At 34.1% G+C, this 21848-nt stretch overlaps 2 protein-coding genes across 4 annotated transcripts in view; one reads left to right on the plus strand and one right to left on the minus strand.

Annotated features, from left to right (window-relative positions):
- The window catches only part of LOC105229159 (uncharacterized), a 94684-nt gene that overhangs the window by 9846 nt on the left and 62990 nt on the right, over positions 1–21848 (minus strand). For all 3 annotated transcript variants that reach the window (XM_049451200.1, XM_049451201.1, XM_049451199.1), the window contains exons 3-5: positions 4095–4970; positions 328–845; positions 32–189 (exon numbers count right to left, since the gene is read on the minus strand). In XM_049451200.1, coding sequence (XP_049307157.1) covers positions 32–189; positions 328–845; positions 4095–4970 — 1552 coding nt within the window. The remainder of the gene's footprint in view (positions 1–31; positions 190–327; positions 846–4094; positions 4971–21848) is intronic.
- On the plus strand, positions 14634–16305 carry LOC125777160 (uncharacterized). Its single transcript, XM_049451419.1, has 2 exons — positions 14634–14904; positions 15141–16305. The coding sequence occupies exon 2, from the start codon at positions 15150–15152 to the stop codon at positions 15933–15935; it is 786 nt and encodes a 261-aa protein (XP_049307376.1). The 5' UTR covers positions 14634–14904; positions 15141–15149; the 3' UTR covers positions 15936–16305.

Consider the following 21848-nt stretch of genomic DNA (forward strand, 5'->3'; position numbering starts at 1 on the left):
TGGAAAGCAAATAATTCACAGTCGACATTACCCAAACAAAGAAATGTTGGTTCGCCGGCGTATTGTGTAGGCAGCGCTGGAGCTCGATCAGCTGGGAGCAGATATGGGCACTTCTGCTCTACCGTTTGGCAGACACTTAGGCAGGGTCGTATTCTTCTACGCTTTCGGAATATCACCTTTCGTTTAGATCTAAAAATAAAAGTTATACATATGTACTTAGAATTAAAATTTTTATTAATGAAAATATTTTCATTTCCCGTTTGCCTCCAGCAATTTTTATGAAATTATGATATGCTATGAACAAAATTTATTATAATCACAACGTACCGTTTAATTATTTTTGATATCACTGGATCCTCATTATATGGATCCGCATTAATGGCAGTCGATATGAAGATATTGGATTGTTTAAGTTGTTGTGAACGCATTTGTTGCCCCTGTTGCGGTTGATGTTGGTGCCGGTTGCATTCGTCATCCATATTTCGTTTACTCCGTTTCCAAACCGTGGACGTGAGGTTTCTAATAGGTGCAACTATATTGTTGTCAATCGAAGATGTATTTGAAAATGCCAGATTTTGGTTCATTTGGCGTTTGGTTCGTTGTACTGAACCCCTATTTGAATTTGCAAAGTCTTTCAATTCATTCTGGTAATTTAGGTTAGGAAGCAATAAACTAGTTTTATTTGTAGTAATGTCCTTAACTAAAGTTTGATTACTATTTTCTTTGTTCACTCTGTTACTTTTGCTGCTGTTTCGATTATTGTTATAACTTGGGGATACAGAAATGTCACCTTCTTCAGCAAAATATGGTACCAAGGTGCTACATACCCAACGTCGGTAAGACTCCTGTAATTTTATTAAATAAAGAAATACATTTGTTTAATCTGTAACTTAACTTATCACTCCATATATTATATTAACTTATAAATTAAATACCCATATGTCATATATGCTGTTGTTTTTAGTATAGGAAGAAATTAAAAGCTGACAGAGATTGAGACAATTGTGGACGGTTTGATCTGAACTGCTGAGCTGATGACCACTGCAAGTTGGACCGAAACACGAACACATGCACAAGTGCATACAAATATTTGTGGCATATTTTTTTAGACTTTTGCATCATGTTGCTACAGAATATAATACTAACTAAGGGAGGTAGATATACATACATATATGTATATAAATAAGCAGTGTGACGAGAAAAGTTGAAAAACGGGTCCGGTCTGTCCGTCCGTCCGTACGTGCAAGCTGTGAATATCGGTCAATTTTTGAGATACATACTTATATGTATGTATAATTGAAAGGTGATACTCTTTTCTTGACAATGATATGTCTGTGTGTCAAAAATTGGTTGTATCGTGTCAATACTTTCCTTAGCTCACACATACCTAATCCAACGATTTTTGAACTTCCTTTTACAGATAACAGTCTACCTTTGCGCTTAAAATGGATAAAATTGGCAAAAACTTGACCTGACCCCAATATAACAAACATATAATATCCAGGTGACTTCACTCCATATGATTGGTGATGGTAACTTAATGAACCTCAGGGAACATACATACATACATATGTACATATATGAATAATATGAGTATTGGCAAAAATAGATAAGATCGAGCCGATACTACTCCCAACTCCCATATACTACATAAGTATGTATAATAATTTTCGTTTATCTAACAAACCTTTTGTTAAGTATGTCGGTAAGAGTTTGGGTTATATCCATATGTATATATAAATATGTTTATACCTTGAACAGAGCATATTCAGTTTGTAACTCCCAAAGGAAACTTCGAAGACTCTATTAAATGTATATATGTATGTTATATACATACATATATATAGTATATAAATCAGCATGACGACCTGAGCTGATTTGGCCATACGCGAACGTGTTCCTTAGTTTTTGAGTTATCGATTTGAAATTTTGGAAACGTTCGTTTATACCCAAAAATCCGTTCATTTTCCGGAGCCGCTGCTATCGCACCACTATTGCAAACTGAACAATTAAAATCATGTCCTTCAATGGAAGCTGTATTTTTTTAAAAGATTTCTTCTCGAAGTTTGACATAAATTGTAGTCCAAGGCAACGCTACAATCTCCTAACGATTCGCATCTTAACCAGAAAATCGACGTTAGGGCTACTCTTGTGTTAATTGCGTTCTTTGTCTCCTGAACATTTGCCATCTATCGAGTTATGACTCTTTCGTATTTAGTGTGCGTATGATTTGTGATTCATTTGCAGTTAGTGTGAGATATGTACTTACATATCGTCACCTGAAATGCAAAATAACGGATCATCAAAAAATTCGAAATTGAGTGTTTTATTGATTACGATTCACTACTTCAAATTACATACATAATATTACATATGTATGTCTAATATTTTCAGGTTCTGCCCTCAGATATAAACCAGTTTTAACCAATATAAAATTTTTTTTTCACTCATGTTCCATTTTATTTCGTGTTTCATTCATTCCACTGCAAATTTCCGAAAATGTTGTTACGTTATTTTGCATTTCAGGTGATGATATACTTATTTCAAATCGGAGCACTACCGAACTTAATTTTTCTTGTATGGAAAACTTTTTATTTGAGAAATAGATTATTGTCCAAGACAACGCTACGATCTCCTAACATACTTACTTATGTATAATGCAGGTCGGACCAATATTGTATATAGTCGCCATTAAAACCGACCGATTCTTGTATGGAAAGCTAATTCTTGTATGGAATCTCTTGTATTGGATTTGTAATTGATGTATTCCATACATACATATGTATGTATATACATAAATACATAGAGGGGGGATTAATGAATATAACCAGGTAGGTATGAGTACATACTATACTACATAAGAGAACTTTAATTTTTCAATGAAATACCATCAGAGAGGTCCGAAAACTAACATAGCACGTGTTAAGCAAGGTCTATATCTACGAGTATTGTATTTATGTATTCGAAAATACGAGTGCAGAATTTGGCGAAGACCAACCCTTATACAAGTGAACTCTCAAATAGAATTGTATGAGAGGAAAATCTCTTCGTGATTAATGACACACGAAATTTGTGGAAGAATTTTTTCTCACTTGTTCTCATTAAAATATCGTGGCGAAGCATGCAGATGAATTGGAATTCAGCGCCTAAAGCTTCAGGCTCACTGGAATAAGCTCATACAATTGTGTGCATGTCGCGATGTGAGAGCTGTTGAGAGTGGAATAGGAACACGAAGAAATACGAGTACTATCGCTGACAGTGAAAGAAAACGGACTGAAACATAGCAAATGAAAAAAGTGTTATATTGTATTGAAAACGAAAAGTCTCTTTACGCAATAAACGAAGGGAAATATTTCACTAGGGAAATCCAAAAAATATTTACGTATGACAATATGACAATATGAAATACACATAAAACCAAAATATACAAAAAAAAATTTCCACGTGAAAATTCATAACGTTATGTGCTTAGTCATCTGTAACAGTATTAACCTTTATATATTACCTAAAGTTATGTACATATAATACATCATACATATGTATGTTAGTTGAGGTATTATAAACGAAGCAACTGATGGAAATCGTGTCGTGTCATAGCGCGCCAGCTTGTTCAAATCTGGGACTGTTATGACATTGAGATCCTAACTATTTTTTTTTCTGGAACTAAAATTACCTAAAATCTAATATCTAAACGAAGTTAGGTTATTTGCCCATCCAGATGTTCAGATTTTACTCTTTCTTAATTTTTTTTATGGAAATAATTTAAAAGAAAAGTATATGTCAGCTGTCCTCGGGCGAAAGGCTCCAAAATGTAGTGTAGAAGGTGGAGAAAAGCGCGATAATTTTGTATTAAAAACATAGTTCAAGTAACAAAAATTTAAATAAATAGTAATATTTTTATTTACAAACTGTAAGCGGTTTTTACGTGGCGTATTTTTTACGATATTTTCAGTATTATTTACGCAATATTTTCAATGTATTAAAGGTGATAGTAAGTTAAGTTGAAACTTGATTTTGAAATAGTAATTAAGTTATCTTCACAAAATATTTACATAAAATTTTTAGAAAATGTGAAGCTTATTAGAAAAACTTACTTTACAATCCTCACATTGGTGAATTAATGAATACACTTGACGGCAATCGAAGCGAAAAAGAATTTCCGCTAGTTCACAAGTGATGCGAGTAGCCAATAGATCTAAGTCCATAACATCCATGAGAGTGCGAACGCATTCTACTCCACCACTTAGGGTGGCATTTAAAGCGAGAGTATGTAGGGCGCTAAAGACATTGCGCTCACAACAATGCCGTAAACGTAGTGAACGCAGTCGATCCGCCAATTCGCCGGGCGATTTGAATGTACACAAGTGAGCCGGACTTGTATCCTCTGTATCGCCCAAGTAATCAAGGCACTGTTGTTCCTTCTGTTGCTGTGGTTGCTCTATGTAATCGAAATATTCTTTCTTTTCTTTGTTGTTGAATGCAAGGGCAGCATTTTTTTTGTATTTTAATCCAACTGGGTTATGGTCGGGATATTTATATGATGCTCCAGTTTCGCCCTCATTTGTATTACTTTTCACAAAATTCTCTCGTTTGCGGAAATCGGGTGGCTGATCTTGAAACGAACTTGCTTGAATAGGTGTAGTAGAGAGCATTTGCTTTTCGGGCTGTTTCAATATTTTTGTGCTAATCGACATTTCGCCACCATAAGAAGTTTGATTGCTGTCGTTGCTATTCCATTTATTTAAGTCGCGACGAACTTTCATTATTGTTGCGGTATCCTTAAGGTTACCAATAGGTGTCTTAATATTTACTTTATAATTATTCATTAGATTACTGTTATTATTATAAGATTTAGTTTTCAATTTCGTCACTGTACTCATCTTTAATTTTTCACACGAAATTGGGCAAGTTGGAGGGCCGGGACCCTCATCAACCCACGCTACTGGTAATGTACCAGCGGAGCATTGACCCTGAAAGTAAACATAAGGAAAATTATTTTAAAATTAAATGAAATCTTTTACAGTTACAGTTTTTAGTAAGAAAGTACTTAATGTGTGTACATTGTATACCATAGCATCTTAATAAATACCCATACTTAAACATATGTATGTATGTATGTAGGTCAGTTTTGTCAAAAGCATACATACATACATAGGTTTTGTTCGTATAATACATATGTATTACATCCATAAGGGAGCGACAACATGGATGTTTGCCTTTTTATTCTTATTATTAATACATATATAATATTTTATATTCGACAGTCTTCCATTTACGATCTTACATGCTTAGCTTTTTAAGTGTACTTATTTAATGTGGCATTTATGTATGTAACAGTGGCAAAATGGCAACTTGGGTTAAATGAGCGCTTCGTGGCAATATTGCAACAAGTCAGCTGTTCTTCATTTCTCTGTGATAGCTTTACCTTGCGATTCTGTAACGTGAGACAGTCTCAATATCTCTAAATTTGAGATTTTAAGTTAGAGACAATTTTTGAGACTTGTGACGATTTTGCTATTCTGTAAGTGATAGTCACAAAATCTATTACATTTCATCATTCAGAGATGTTTTTACACTTGAATGAAAATAAGTATGTCGATAACAAATATTAAATTTTCTTTAACATAGTCAAAAAACATAATTACCAATAAAAATATAAATATATGTTCCCCTTGTTTCATAATATTTACAAAATGTATGTAAAATTGATTTATTTTTAACCGTTTTTCGTGTTTGAACTGCTTACAACATATAAAAAAAGACAATCGATTAATATCTATGATGATCTCTATTCAGTATATTCAAAATGGCAGACAAGAGTTCTTTTTAGTTTCGTGACCTGCCAACTATCAGGTCTCAAATTTGAGGCAATGTTTTGAGACTAACGCTAGAGGCTGTTTAGTGAATAGTAACTAGTCACAAATTGAGACTTTACCTCAAAATGTCTCAAACAGAGACTAGAGACTGGTTACAGAATCCCGCTATTATTTTATAAATATTTAATTAATTCATTTTAAAATGATCAAATAATACAATATTATATTTCAATGTAATTATATTTTCTATTTTACAGCGAAGAAATCAAAACACGAGATAATAGTGGATCCACTCATCCATCCATCCATGGATGCCACTGAAAATAGTCGCGCACCGTTCCAATATTGTCGAAAAATAAAATTCATTACCGAGATGATGTTATTATGAGAGCCAAGAAGCGAATGACTTAGCATACCTACTTGCAACAGTTCGATGAATTATAAGTTTTACATACATATCTTTATATGTATCTAGAAGTTTTCATATGTCAATGATTACCTTCGGATCTTTACGCTAGACGCAATTTCTTCAGTGCGGAGAAGTAGGCATGGCGGCGACGCTGGAACACGTACTTTACTTCTGCTTGTCTTTTTTAGAACTCGGCTTAGATAGGAGTTCTAGGACATTCGCAATTCTCAGTCTCTGTTAAACTTAGCAAACATCTTGCACAACGTAAACTTCAGCTGGTGCCAATAATGAACATAACAAAGGGCATGAAGGTCTATGTAAGGCGTGATGGCCAGCTGGTGTAACCCAACATAAAATAAAAATAAAAAAATCGTGTACCCCTGTAGGTTATGTTTGAAACAATCTTCCTTTAATTGGGCACCTTACGATTTATAGTCATGTTTTGTATGGAAGTTGCATTCTTTTAGCGCATCCTCTTCCCCGCTCATCAGGAAATAGGCACAAATAAGAGAAATGTTTGTAAAAATTCTTCTGATTCCACTTGCTCTTAACGTTCGTACAACACGGCAATGGAGTATTTACATCCCACAAATCCGACAGAATTTTTCGCTTTTTTGACCCGGTTCTATGTTTTGTATATGTTCATGTTGGTATGTGTACCTACTTTCCATTTTATGATGGAAATTTTTCATATATACTACTTGCATACATGTTTATTTCTGTATATAACATTCACATAAGCAAATACTACTTCTATTCACGACTAAAATTTTAAGAGCCTATTAACCTTAATGATAAGGCAAGGATTAAGCACGCCGCAAATATTCAGTATTCTGGGTATCCAAAAGCATGCAGTTTAGTTTATTCACATACTTACATAAATATGTATATGAATATGTATGTATGTTCTATGATGCCGCGTTACAAATAAATACAATAAATACGCCACATTTATTTCTCTCAGTAGGAGTGCGGCCAACGAGTCAATTTGATGGGTTGATGCAACGTAGCTGACTAAGTTGTACTGAACAAACCGATATACATATACATATGTATGTATCGGGAAGGTGATTGATGAATAAGAAGTAATTTTAATTCTGACTTCCAGGTCAGGCTTTTAAACAAATCCGAGTAAATGTAAATATATAAAGAGATCGTCTCAGCGTAAAATTTTCAAGAAATCGATTTTTGTTGCATTATCGGAAATATACATTCCCTCAAATTTTTAAATCGAAATTCAAATTATTATGGTCGCTACAGCGTTTTTTTTTTTGTGGAAACATCGCGAACTCCAAACTAAACGCGTTTTTCTCAGAAAGGTGTTCTTCGAAACGGTTTCCACTCTCAGAGGAAGAGATTTGAAGAAATCTAGTTCCAATTTAGAAATAACATTTTTAACATTTTTAACGTCATTCGCTATCGCGCTATGGAAGCTTCTCTCTTTTTTTTGAAATCTTCCTATTTTTTTCTACGAAAAACTGTCGAAAAAAAGTCCAAAAATCGATACTTTTTGTCCAAACCACCTCCATTTTGTCAAATTTCAAAAAAAATTGTCAATAAAAAATTTGTTTTAGATCGAAATTGTGGCCACAATCGTGAACATGATAGAGGACCTTTTTTACGTGTCATTTCAACAATTTATTAAACTATTATACACCCAATAAATATACATTAATACATAAAAAATAATTTTGTATTTGTCATGAATGTATTTATTTATAAAAACCGATTGATTAGTTAATTTCATTATTAAAAAATAGCGAAAATCAGTAATTTTTCGTTGGGTCACATTGAGACGATCCCTTAATATAGAAATTTCTGTTGGACTCATTTTGAAATACAAGCCTCGACTATAAATATGTTGCAATGGAATTCAATTCACCTGACCCACCATATAATATAAAACCGTTTTACAGAGACTTGCAAATATTTCGCTTATATTTAATTCTTACAAATTGCGAGTAAGTAATATTTGGCAAAATTTGAACATAGGCCTTCTTTTTTGTCTCTTGTTATATACTATATACTTATACGCATGTGTATGCAGAATATTCACTTGTAGTGCTTTTGAGACACAACTTTTTGAATAATGTTGGTAAAAATGCCTTGTTCAGGTTACAGACATGAGTGCCAACTTGTCTTACTGTTGGTATATAGTACATACTTACATACATATGTATATATGTATGAAAAGAGTAATAGCCGCCTCTTCATACAAATATGGCCGGCTATGTAAAAGACGCATGCAATTGCCTGTTTCACACGAACGTCAACATGTCACGAATGCCTCCTGAGGCTATCGTCACTTTTCTTGATTGTTGGCCCAAAACGTCACTTATGTCTCCTGAAATGACACTACTGTTGCACTTTCTAATATTTAAACGTTGGAATTTACTTGGCATTCAGCCAAACAAATTGTGGGCGTTTACAGGAAAAGGGTTAAAACAAGCTAAATTATTATTATTTTAGTCGTTCTTTGAGAAATTTACTTTATATAAGAAATACATGAATAGTTGATATGCGATAGAACAAATGTTAAGTAATTATTGAGAAGTTTGATTTTGAATAGTAAATTAAATAAGTACGCGCAAAGTTCAAACTACATTTATTTATTCCTCGAAAAGATTATATCTACAGAGTAAAGAGAAAGTCTTTTTAGCATATCTTCATACACTATGAAAAATGGGTAAAATCAAATAATAACCAAGCCCACTCCCCATATAACGGTTATGTTGAAAACTACTGAAGAGGTGATAACTCGCTGAATGAATACGCCACAAGCATTAAACTTAACAACCAAGATGGTGCGGAGGAGCTTTATACGAGCAGGTGTAAAAAAAGGACAAATCCGAATTCTACCAAATCGGGTAAGGTTATCCAAACATTTATATGACACACTGTGGGCGAAACCAGTTGCCAACCACGCCTATTTCCCATGTAACACACTTTTAAATTCCAACCTCAGTGAATTGGTTAGAGTAAAACTCTACAAATCGAAAAATAAGCTCGTGTTTTAAAGGTATTTAATTCTATACCCAAAAGTTGTTGAAATCGGACTAAAACTTTTCAAGGATGCAGACATCAAATACATACATACATACATAAGTATGTCGAAGCCAGTAAATGTGGCTGATTTTAACCGAACATATCAGTTGGTCTGTACATTCTAGTATTGAAATTCGTGAGATAATATCATTGTGATAATACACAGGGGATGGTGTTAATAAATATTTTCGAACTTCTGGCTGATATTATACCGCATTTTTCGGTGAATATACATATAAGAAATCTTAACTAAATTCCGAAATAATCTAGTGATTGTAAAAAGTGGATGCAGTATTTCCTTCTTTTAATTAAAATATACACAAAAATTCGGTATATCATTGTATGGTACTTAAAATATTAAAAAATTGGATAGAACTTGGGCCAAGGGGTTGTCAACTTCAACACAATAAAATAGTTCGTATTCTCATTAAACGCCTCTAGATCTATGTATTAATGTTTTCTCATTCTCATTCTGTAACTACCAGCCAAAACAAGTGTAAACAATCCATAACTTACAATTTAAGTCAAAAGGTATTGCAACTAAAGCTGATTGCGAAAACTGTAAACTACTGACATATAATTACATACGTAACACCAGTGGATGTCAAATCACGTCACCTAACAATGGAAAAATTTAAGATCGCCGAAACTGAGTTCGAATCCCGATGGTAATTCGCCAACCATCTGAAAGCCAATAGGATATGCCTTACGTTCCAAGTTTTTATCAAAGTATTACACTGGGAACCGCACGTACTCAGGATAATCGTAACATAAAAAATGTAAAATACGAGTTTTCAATTCAATGAACTAAAGGATCACGTGAACTTTGCGGGTATTAAAAGAAACTTAATCAGCGCAGCGAGCAGCTTATCAACAAGTAAGTGTTCGATTCATTTTGCTTTTCTTGCTTCATTACGTCATCCAATTTACATACATATACATACATAGCTCCGGATTTTCTTTGGCGAATTATTACAATGAGGTAAAATCTACTTATATATATACAAGATAAGGAGCGCTTTAGAATAACTGCTATCGAAATTATAGGAGCTATTCAAAAACATATATACAATACTATCATGTAACAAGTTCAATTCTTAAGTCAAAAAGACGCAGGCTGTAAACAGCGCATAGCTTGCCAAATATTTAAAATCCTGTGACACAATGTCATGTAGACATTATTGACCCTTTACCACTGATATCTATATACATAGTTGGTAGTCGACAGATTCATATCGGCTGAAACTATTGTCATCTCACTAATAAAACACTTGAATCGCTTGATTTGACAAACATTCACGCCGACATTTTCAATTTTAACTTTATTAACAGCGCCTTACCATTTCAAAGCATACTCAATCGTTGGTTCTCCAGAAAATAGGTTTCAAATATTCAAGATTTGCCTAAATTAATTTAAGACACATGAGCCCATTTTGGGTAAGGTTTGCAGGATTTTGTTAACATCATATAACATAGAAGTGCTAAACTAATAAACAATTAATAAGTGCGGAATGAAATATTAAAATTCATTTTTTATCTGTCCTTGTTCAGTTTGAAATAGTTAACAAAAAAAAACATTTAGTAAAGTCCGCGACGATCTCATTTTGTGCCGTTCTTAAATATGTACAAATTGATTTTTCTTAATTTAGATTTAAATTTTATTAAATTACAAAATAATTTTGAATAACTAAATATGATACTTGATTGATAAATTTATCCAAATATCTTTAACTGAACTTGGGCAGCCTTTACGAGTATTTTGTTCTCAATTAAAAGAATGAGCTGAATGTAGTACAACCAATAAATTGTTTCTCTCATATAGTATTTAGATACTTTCTGCTGACCCAAGGAACTACCGAATTTATGGGTTAAAATAAACCAATGTAAAGAATAAAAATATCCCTTCTAAGCAGGTTTTTAACATAATGTTTAAAGATTTCCGGCGATTTTCGGCATATTTAAAACTTATCTCGTTAACGTTGAGATAGTTGATTTCTAATTTGAAAATAAATTTACTCTAGAAGAAAGGAAGTGCTAAGTTCTGCTGCAACTGAACATTTCAAAGTCTTACAACCTGGAAGGATTAAACCCTGAAAATACTTTTAGTTGTTGGCAAAACTATGTTGCGAAAGAATTCAACATTCATTGTTCCAAGTAATCGATTAAAATAAAGATTACAATAAAATTTGTAACTTACTAGCTTATATCATAGGTCGTAAACGTTACTAGTTGTATAAAATTATATAAAGTATCTAGCATAAATTCAAACGAAGAGATTAAACTTAAATTACGGATATGTGGTTTGGACCAAGGTCTAGACCAATTCCATTCATATTCAGGACTAAACTATATTATTTTGAACAACATAAATGATTTAATGTTAGGAGGAAAGTCGGATATCAGAAAAAGGTCTGGGCTGGTTGCACTAACTTTTAACTTTGCTCATGTACAAGTATGTATGTATACTCGATAATATCTTTTCAAGCAATTAAAACTAAAGAATTTTTCACTTACGTACTGTTCTCTAAGCACTAATACTATTATAATTCAAAAGATAAAGAACGGAAACTAAAATTGTTACACGTTTATGTTTTTTATGGCCCTGCCACTTCTCTTCTTATAAACTATCGACCAATATGTGCGGGCAGATAGGCGGATTAAAAAATTTCTTACTTCCACCTTGTTGTTTTAATACTAATCGATACTCTCGCTTCGCTCTCTCATTGTTAAGCGCTGATAAAGAAGCAGTAAACTATATTACTGCAGCTCTCTGTCCAGAAATACTCTAACCATTTTCAACGTAAATGAAAGCATAATTTTTTGGAAGAAAATGTCTAAAAGAGCTCTTATTGTGCGAGAACAGAAAACTTTCCTTGGTTTCAAAGCCGCCAAAGATTTACAGTTATAATTAGTGCGAAAGTAGTTTGAAATTGTAAATTAAAAACTCTCTTTGTTTGTCGCTCAGAAAATCCAAGAGTCTTAAAAAATGCTATAATTAATGCAAAAGCTTGTGCGACATTTTTTTTTTTTTTTTTGAATACTGGTTTGGCCATCATTTCATTCCTTAAGGCGAACGTAACTCCAAATGGAAAGAAATCACATTTAAAGTGATGCTAATAATTGATAATGTAGCGGGTCATATTCCCGCAACTCATGAAACCAATGAAAATCAGTTTCAGATACGGAACAAATCGATAGCATATTAGAAGGATTTTGTCGATATTGCCAAACAATTAAATTTAGACGTGGATCAGACGTGGAACATTCAAAAGTTGCTAGTTTCATACAATCAAGAGCTAACAATTGACGAGGTTATAGAAATGCATAAGCATGAGCCAGACATTGAACAAACAGATTAGGTAGACCCAGTTAAATAGGTAAATCAAATGACAATTGCAAAGAGTATGACTGAATTCCATTGAAAAGGGGTTACAAAATTTAGAAAAATTAGATTCTAATGAAGAAGGCGATTCTACTACAACACGTGGAAAGGTGAACCACGATTTACTCGAATTCGACCGTCATATATATACCCATCTAAATCGGGGGTATTACTGTAGTGCCTTTGAACTCTCTGTTAGTCATTCAATTTGTCAGACAATTTAGAGCATGTATTTGTACGATATATGTAAGTATGTATGTATTCAGTACAGTATTTAAACGTACCCGTCGGACAGGACCTATACTTGTCTCAAATGTTTTCGATCGATCGCTATTAGATAACCTGTCATTTTTTAATTGAGGTAAGTATACACTTGTTTCTTGGAAAGAATAAAGTTTAAGTTACATACTTATCTTCTAAATCAATAAAATAACAAAATTTACTCGAGAAAAATCCCTTAACCTTTAACTTAAGAGGTCAAATTTCGAAACGTAGATTTAGAGGTAGTAGTAAATTTTACACCATTTTGATTGTTAAAATTTATTAGAAATTTTTTTGTTATAATACTTACATTATTCATCAAACTGATTTAAATTAATTCTTATTACAGTATTTGGATAGAAAATTTTAAACTCTTTGTATTTTTTTGAAAAATGTGTCGTTTGTTTTAGAAGCCTTTTTTATGATTATGAGAAAATCAAAACACAAAGTCTAAAATTTACTACCACGTCATTAGTTAAAGGTTAAGTATTTCTATCAACACTGTGAAAATGGATGAAATCGGAAGATAACTCCATCAACTCCCCATATAACGGTCGGTTAAAAACTACTAAAAGTGCGATAAGTCATTAGGGGGATTTTTTTGCTCTTACAAAACCCTTGCACGGCTGTAAAAAATGTCAGACCAAAACCCATGTTTATTTTCGTGCAATGACATGGAAAAATATAATTGCCCTGTGTTAGCTGTCATTTTACATAAAGACATACAGTTTGTCAAGTAATTCTTTCTCAAAATGGAAAACGTCATTGAAATAAATTTTCGACTTTAATATTTAAAAAAAAAAAAATTATCTCAGTGTTTTTTTTAAATTATAATAAGTGTGATTATTAGCTACCATTATGATAAAAAAAAAACATATTTTAGCATAAAACATAACAAGAAAACAACAAAAACAAAAAGTATGCGAATATTAGGCTGTCAATTAATTCTTTGCAAAATGCAAACAGAAGCTAAAGTGAGACACAACACAAAGCAACGGTAAACCAAATTCCAGAAAAATCAACACGTGCGTCTGGAATATGTTGTCATGCCCCGTTTTATTACGGTTTTGGTTTTAACAAGTGCACAAGTGTTCGCAAAACGGTATTAGAAAACTGCCTGGTAAACGAGTTGATGAAAATGTAATACAGTTGGTTTGCTACAGCTATTAAAAGGGTAAATCGGCAAAAGAATTAGCTGATATGTTTAATATTAAATTAAAGACAGTATACATACATAAGTATAATATCATAAATCGAACAGAAAAAGAAAATCGGCTTTCTGGAGGGAGCCCAACAAAACTTACCAGACGTCATTACTCAAAAATTTTAAAAATGATTAGCGATAATCCGCAAACTACACTAAGGTAATTGGCATTGGAACTAAAAAATTACTGCAATACAATAGTTAGCCATGAGACTATAAGAAAAGTTCTTAACACTCTCAAGTACTCATCACACATAGCCAGAAAGAAACTTATGCTTTCTGCGATCAACATCGATAGGCGGCTAAACTTTTCTGTTGCCAATGTTAACAAGCCGGCGGAGTACTGGAACGACGTTATCACGACGAACCCAACAAAGTCTGGAGAAAGCTCAAAACAGCCTTTAAACAAAAAAATATCGTACCAACAGTAAAGTTTGGTAAACTTTCTGTAATGGTTTGGGGATGTATTTCATCCAAAGGCGTTGGAGAACTTCGTATATTTAACCCTTTGCCGGGCAAGACCGTCTGCAGACGGTCTTTACATTATCTGAATTTAAGTTCAAACAGCATAGGTGTCGTGTGATATTGGTCTCTAGTTCTTTGGTTTTTAACTGAATACACACAAATATTAAGCAGAAAATGATTTCAACGCTGTAGTTTAAAAGTTTGGTGAATTCAAGTGACACCGAAAGTGAAAAGTGGCATCTTAATTTTCGTGAAAACTTATCCCATTACAAAAATTAAAAAAAGTGGTTTCCGGTGGTCAAATCGAGTTGGGAATTTTTAGGTAAGTAGTCATATTGCTCATTTCTAAAATTTAATTAACATATAATCTCGAAATATAAATTTCCGAAGTTTTTAAGAATATAGTGAAAACCGTCTCTGGACGGTCTTGCCCGGGTAAGGGAAAAAATACATTACCGTAGCTGAATCGGTCAGTGTATAACCAATGTGGGGTGTTCACTTTTTAATTGCTTTTTAAATTGAAAAATGTTATTTATATATAATTCTAATTTTTTTCAGAAATCTGCGATGACAGATGAAGAAATCGAGCAATTGATGAACTCAACTCTTTTGTCTGATGAAGAATCTGAGTACGAAGACGATGACAACAGTATAGTTGACCCAGACTATGTTGTTGATCAGATATCACCTGAGGAAGACCAAATCATAGACGACGTTTTATGTGAAATGAACAACAGCGTTGTAGACAACGAAGTTGGGTTGTCGTTGAATTTTAGCACACTTAGTGGTGTCTCATCAGAAGCAGTAGAACGGATTCCGTATACATCCATAACTAGTACAGATGCAGAGGCTGCAACCACTACCAAAAAAGCGAATAAGCCCCGGAGGAGGCCACATTCGCCGCTACCGACAACCGAATCGACTGGCCCACAAGTAATACCATCATCAGGCGGATTTACAGGCTCAAGCGTGGATGCCATTGACAAGAGTTCGATTGAGTTCTCAAATATCTTATGGCGACAAAGATCTATGAAAATGCATGTGAATGAAATTGCGTTCCGTGGAGATTCTGGGTTACCTTATGCCGTCAGAAAGCTTAAGAACCCAATTGAGTTTTTAAATTATTTTTTGACTGATGAACTCATAGTCGTAATTGTTGAAGAAACCAACCGAGCAGCGTGGTCAATAGACATAAATACCCAGTTTATAACTAATTCTTCACAGATTCGAAAATATCTCGGCGTTTTGATGTTTATGTCTATTTTTCGCTATCCAAATATAGACGCGCACTGGAGTGAATTTGGATTTAGACATTTACCAAATGCTTTGCCTTGGAAGAAATTTTTCCAATAAATGGGGTATAAAGCTTTTCGTGTTGTGCGACAGCAATGGATAAGCATACCAGTTTGAGGTATATAATGGTTGTGGTGATAACACTATTTTACCAGGCACACCAGATCTTGGAGCCACCAGCAATTTCGTTATTCGGCTATCGCAAACAATTCCTGATTTCGTGAATCATATTCTATACTTTGACAATTTTTACTCATCACTGCCCCTAATGGTTTATTTACGAGCTCGTGATATATTTGCTTTAGGTACCATTCGAGCCAACAGAATATCAAACTGTAAGCTACCATCCGATTCAGATACTGAGCTGAGAAAAGTGGATAGAGGTTTCGCAGTTGAGTTTTCTGCTATTGCGTATGGAGTTGACTTGACTACGGTTCTCTGGAAAGACACCAAAAATATTCGGCTATGCTCAACTTACATATGTAGGTGTCGAACCATTTGCAAAAGCGAATGCTGCTATCCAGTCATCGAAAATTCATATGTAGATATAATAGAAAAAAGAGAGAATACATTGAAATAGATTGCCTACAAATCATTCGTGAGTACAACTCTCACATGTGTGGTGTAGATCTCATGGATTCATATATGGGCAGAAACGGCTTGCATATAAAAACCATGGATACAATGACTCCCATATTCTATCATCTACTAGACATGGCTGTTACCAATGCTTTCATTTTGTACCGTCGAAATTAATCATCGCTTGCAGAGGAAGAAAGAAAAGAAAACGATTTGACTCTATACCAGTTTCGTTTACAATTAGCAAAATCGCTGTGTGCTTCCACCGACAAACCAACGGTTGGACGTCCATCAAGCGGAGCGCAGTCATTTCTTAGCAATAACACTATTGGTAAACGAGCAGTGCACCCCGTAGAAGAAATAAGGTATGATCAGCTCAACCATCTTCCAGAGTGGGGTTCAAAGAAGTCGTGTAAACTTTGTAAGAAATGTGATACACACACTTTTTGTACAAAATGTAAGCTACATTTATGTTTTTCAAGTACTAAAAACTGTTTCAAATACTATCATTTGAATGAAAAATTAAAAACAACACAATTTAATACTTTTACCGGCCTTTATGAATCATTTTGTTGGAACAAAACTAGTTTCTTTTATCGTTGGTCTATAAAATACGCCTTGTTTATTTCTTACCCTTTGTCGGGCAAGACCGTTTACAGACGGTCTTTAATTTTTTGCACCTGGCGTCCCAACCAATGAAAATTTTTGAAAATGGTTTTCAAATATAAGTTCACCATACTAAAGTCATCGTAAAACTAAAATTACCAAAACAAGAACCCTTTTATTTCTGTTTTGCCCGTCTAAGGGTTAATGATGTAATGACTAAAGAATTTTATTTGGACATTTTGAAAAATGAATTAACAAAAAGCGTCCTGGATTTTGGGTTCGTTAGCCCTCAGAATCCAAATAAATTGCAATATAAACTCTAATCGCTCCTTTGCAGGACCTGGCTGCGGTATAACTGCAGCAAAGTGATCGACACTCCTGCCCAGAGTCCTGACCTAGACCCCATGCCTCGTCGCCTGAATGCAGTCTTGGATGCTAAGGGACGCCACACCAAATATTACAACCATAAATGTTATACAGTTTATAAGTTTTCGTTACAAGTTTAACCAATGTTTACATTTTGCAAAGAATTAATTGACAACCTAATATTTGCACACTTTTTGTTGTTGTTGTTTTTTTGTTATGTTTTATGCTGAAATATGTTTTTCTTAATTATTATTGTAGCTAATAATCACTCTTATTGTAATTTAAAATAAGAAACTGAAATAAATCCATTTTTTCTTAAAAAGAATAAACTTGAAAATTTATTTCAATGACGTTTTCCATTGTACAAAGAATTACTTGACAAATTGTATTTTGCCGTTAAATTGTTGGGGAAGGTAAGTTTTAAATAGATCTTATAATTTCTACTTAAATTATCAAGATTTGCTACAGTTTTTTTTTAAATGAATGCAGAAGGTGGGCCAATTCACAATAGTCATTCTCAATAAATTGACCGAATCAGCCGTTCAAATATCACTAGGTTCTGCAATGGGTACTCTCTTGGCCTTGCATATTTCGGAATAGGATTTTTGCATCGTGCAATCTTGCAAGAGCAAGAGAATCCCCCTATTAACTAAATACGGCAGAAACAAATTGTCCACAAGAGATGGTATAAGGGAGCCGGGGTAAAATTGGATGACGGCCGAAGCACCGCCGAATTTTAGGTAAAATCACATATCTCAAGACCCCCACTACCAATTTTAACCAAATTTATCTCAATGAAAATGATCATAGCAATGTATCTTGACCTAGCTCCCATATACATAACAAACATCAGGATTTTCGAGCATTCGACTCCATGCGATTGGTGATAGTTTGCGAGGTACCTTAATGAAACCCAGGGAATAATTTATTAGTATGTGGCATTATGAAGAATAAGTTGGTTAGTGGGCGAGTTGTATATTTAAAAAATCTTTGAAAATATCTTTTTAAGTATACCTGAGCAATATCCAAATGAATGCAATCCGCCCTTCCCGTTATCTGCCTTCAAAACAGTCCTTATAATAATTTTCGTTTTGCACCTGACTTTAAACCGTTCAATTTGGTCAAAATGTGATATTTTAATGAAACTTGTACATTTAGTTTTCTTAAGAATTACGCGGTTTAGCGCTCAATTAGAATGAAATTGGTCTATACTTTGGTCTAAACTTCAAATCCTTAATACTATGTTCGGACCGACATTGAAAACATTTCGAAAACACATTTGTAAGTTGTGGAATGTAAGTCGTTCGGACCGACAATGTGTGTTTTCGATGAGTTTTCACTGACAACTATCAATACGGGGATTCTCTTGCTCTTGCAAGATGACACAAAATGCAAAAATCCTATAACGAAATATGCAAGGCCAAGAAAGCACCCATTGCAGAATCTAGTGATATATGACGGCACGAAAATAAACATGGGTTTTGGTCTGGCATATTTTACAGCCATTGCAAATCAATTTTTGCGTGTGTTTGTTGTGCCGTTGCACCAAGAAGAAAATTCTGCAATTGGTGCACCGTGCAAGGGCTTTGCAAGAACAAGAGAATCCCCTTAACAGTGAGCAGCTGTACTTGTATATGGAAAGTAAACAAATATCAAGTGACAATTTAGGGCTGGCAAAATATGTCTTCCAAAAAAATCGATTAAACTAGAGCAGGCACCGATTATAATAAGTGGAATGTAAGTTTTCAAGTAGTTTTCAGCGAAAACTGTGTTTTCGTTTGATAGATTTTACATGGACGAAAACACAAGTTTTCGTGCGAAAACCAGTTTTTTCCACGAAAACATATTTTCAATGTCGGTCCGAACATAGTATAACATAAAGAATTTCGATCTTCTTGTTGACGTTTCCCACTTGACCTCACTATCGAATTAATGCCACAAACATGCCACTCATTATATCGTGAACAGTGTATGTTAAGTTTGTCACGAAGTTTGTAACACCCAGAAGGAAGAGTCGGAGACCCTATAAAGTATATAAATAAATGATAAATATGTTGAGCTGAGTCGATTTAGCCATGTCCGCCTGTCTGCCTGCCCGTCCGTTCGTCCGTCTGTGTGTATATATACGAACTAGTCCCTCAGTTTTTAAGATATCGTTTCGAAATTTTGCAAACGTCATTTTCTCCTCAACAAGCTGCTCATTTGTCGGAACTGCCGGTATCGGACCACTATAACATTTAGCTGTCATACAAACTGAACGATCGGAATCATGTTCTTCTATGGAAAACGTTCACATTTGACAAGATACATATATTCGCAAAATATGGTATAGATTATTTTCTAAGGCAGTGGTTCCCAAACTTATTTTGTCTACCGCCCACTTTGAGAATAAATATTTTTTTAGCGCCCCCATTTTTTCACATATGTATTTAAAAACCACTATAACTTCAAATTAATTATTGTGACCTATATTTTGTATATTAACGGGGAATTCTAAACGAAACTTTTACTATCACCACCAACTTGAAACCTGAGCGCAGTAGGTAACATACAACGGCGCTTAGGTCTCAAGTTAACTCTTACGGGCTCCACCTGCCAATAAGAATGATTATTAAAACACTACATACTTTATAGTATTAAAACAGAGAATCTTTTATTAAAAATAAAACTAAAATAATCGATCCATATATAAAAACTAATGTGAAGTATGAATCTGATGCTGTTTAATAAGTTTGTTAATATCAGGTTCCAATTTACTCAAGAACAGTCGCAAGTCGCCACGTTCGGTAACAAGCAAGCGATTTCTATTTTTAGTAATCAGTGTTGTCGCAGCACTAAATCCACGTTCACACAAATATGACGATGGGAATGCTATCAAGAATCGTTGAACGATTGACCACAATCCAAAATTCTTGGTAACCATTTTGAACTTGATTTTTATTTCCTCGTTTGTTGTCAATTCTATAAGTTCTTCTTCCAGCTGAGGTGACATTGCTGTGTTGACATTCTAAAACGGATCCAACACCCAGTCTGGTATTTCCAAGTTCAAAATGTCCTGGTATCGTTCGGTGAAGTCAATGTGGAGGTTTTCCAAATGTTGGCAGTAGGCAAACAATTCGTCGTTACTGCATGATACTGATAAATTCGGAAAATTGTGAAACTCACGTCTGCCCAGATTCTTTTTGTGTAGAAGCAGTTTGGCTGCGAAAGCAGCAACGACGTTTTTTGTTTTAATTAAATTTAGTTTATCGCCTTGCAGTTGGAGATTCATGTCGCTGAACAATTTATACAGGTCTGTCATGTAAGCTATATCATTCTTTGATGTTATGAGCTTGTCTTGAAATTCTGTATCTTTAGTTTCCAAGAACTCTATAACAGAGTCAAACAGGTTGTAGAATCGAGTCAGACAATTGCCTCTTGATAGCCAACGAACTTCAGTATGCAACAACAAACGGTTGAAATCCTCGTCATTACTAACACAAAGCTAATGAAATAATCTATCATTCAAAGAGCTGTTGCGGATTTTATTGACTGCTTTGATGACATATTGCAGTAATAGAAATAGTTTTTCACTTAAGTTTCTAGCAACTAAATGTTGTCTATGAATAACGCAATGTACACCAAGGACATCTGGAATTTTATTTTTTAAGTGCGCTATTATGCCTTTATGGCACCCTATCGTAGCCGGAGCGCCATCCGTAGCCAGTGAAATAATATTTTTCAAAGGAATCTCTTTCTCATCGCAAAACTTTTCCAATATATTGAATATGGTTTCGCCTTTTGTATCGGTCTCTAAATTTCTAGCAAATAATAGTTCTTCACATATTTTCTCTTCTTTAATAAACCTCACGTAAGACAACATCATTAGTTGGTAAAGTGGACACATCGAGCTGAATTGAGAATTGGCTTGTCCTCAGATGATCGCACAATGATCACACTTTCATCAATTCGTCTTTGCACAGAATTAATCGGATAATATCTGCGGCCGGTTTATGAAGCACGGTAGTTATTACTTCATTTATTGCTGGCAATATTAACTCTTCTCCGATGTTATGTGGTTTGCCTTTTTGAGCAATTAACAAAGAGATATTGTACGAAGCCCGAAGTCCGTCGTCATCTTGCTTAGCAGCCGCCGAAAATAGTTTTGCTACACTTGGCTGAGTATTGTGCTTCTTCTCTAGGTCTTGAAAATATGCTACATTCTTGTCTCTCTTATCTGGATGCATTTTATACAAATGATCTTGCAATCTTGAAGGCTTCATTGCTTCATTCGAAAATGTTTTTAGACATAGAAGACACAAAGGCGAGGATGGGTTTGTGGGATTTTCGGTGAATCCGAATTTAATGTATTCCGCACAGTATTGTCGTATCTTCTTTTTAACTTCCGACATTGTTTTGCTTTGAGAAATACGTTTAAAAAAG

This window comes from Bactrocera dorsalis, chromosome 3 (assembly GCF_023373825.1).
Source record: "Bactrocera dorsalis isolate Fly_Bdor chromosome 3, ASM2337382v1, whole genome shotgun sequence".
In the NCBI taxonomy this organism is placed as follows: domain Eukaryota; kingdom Metazoa; phylum Arthropoda; class Insecta; order Diptera; family Tephritidae; genus Bactrocera; species Bactrocera dorsalis.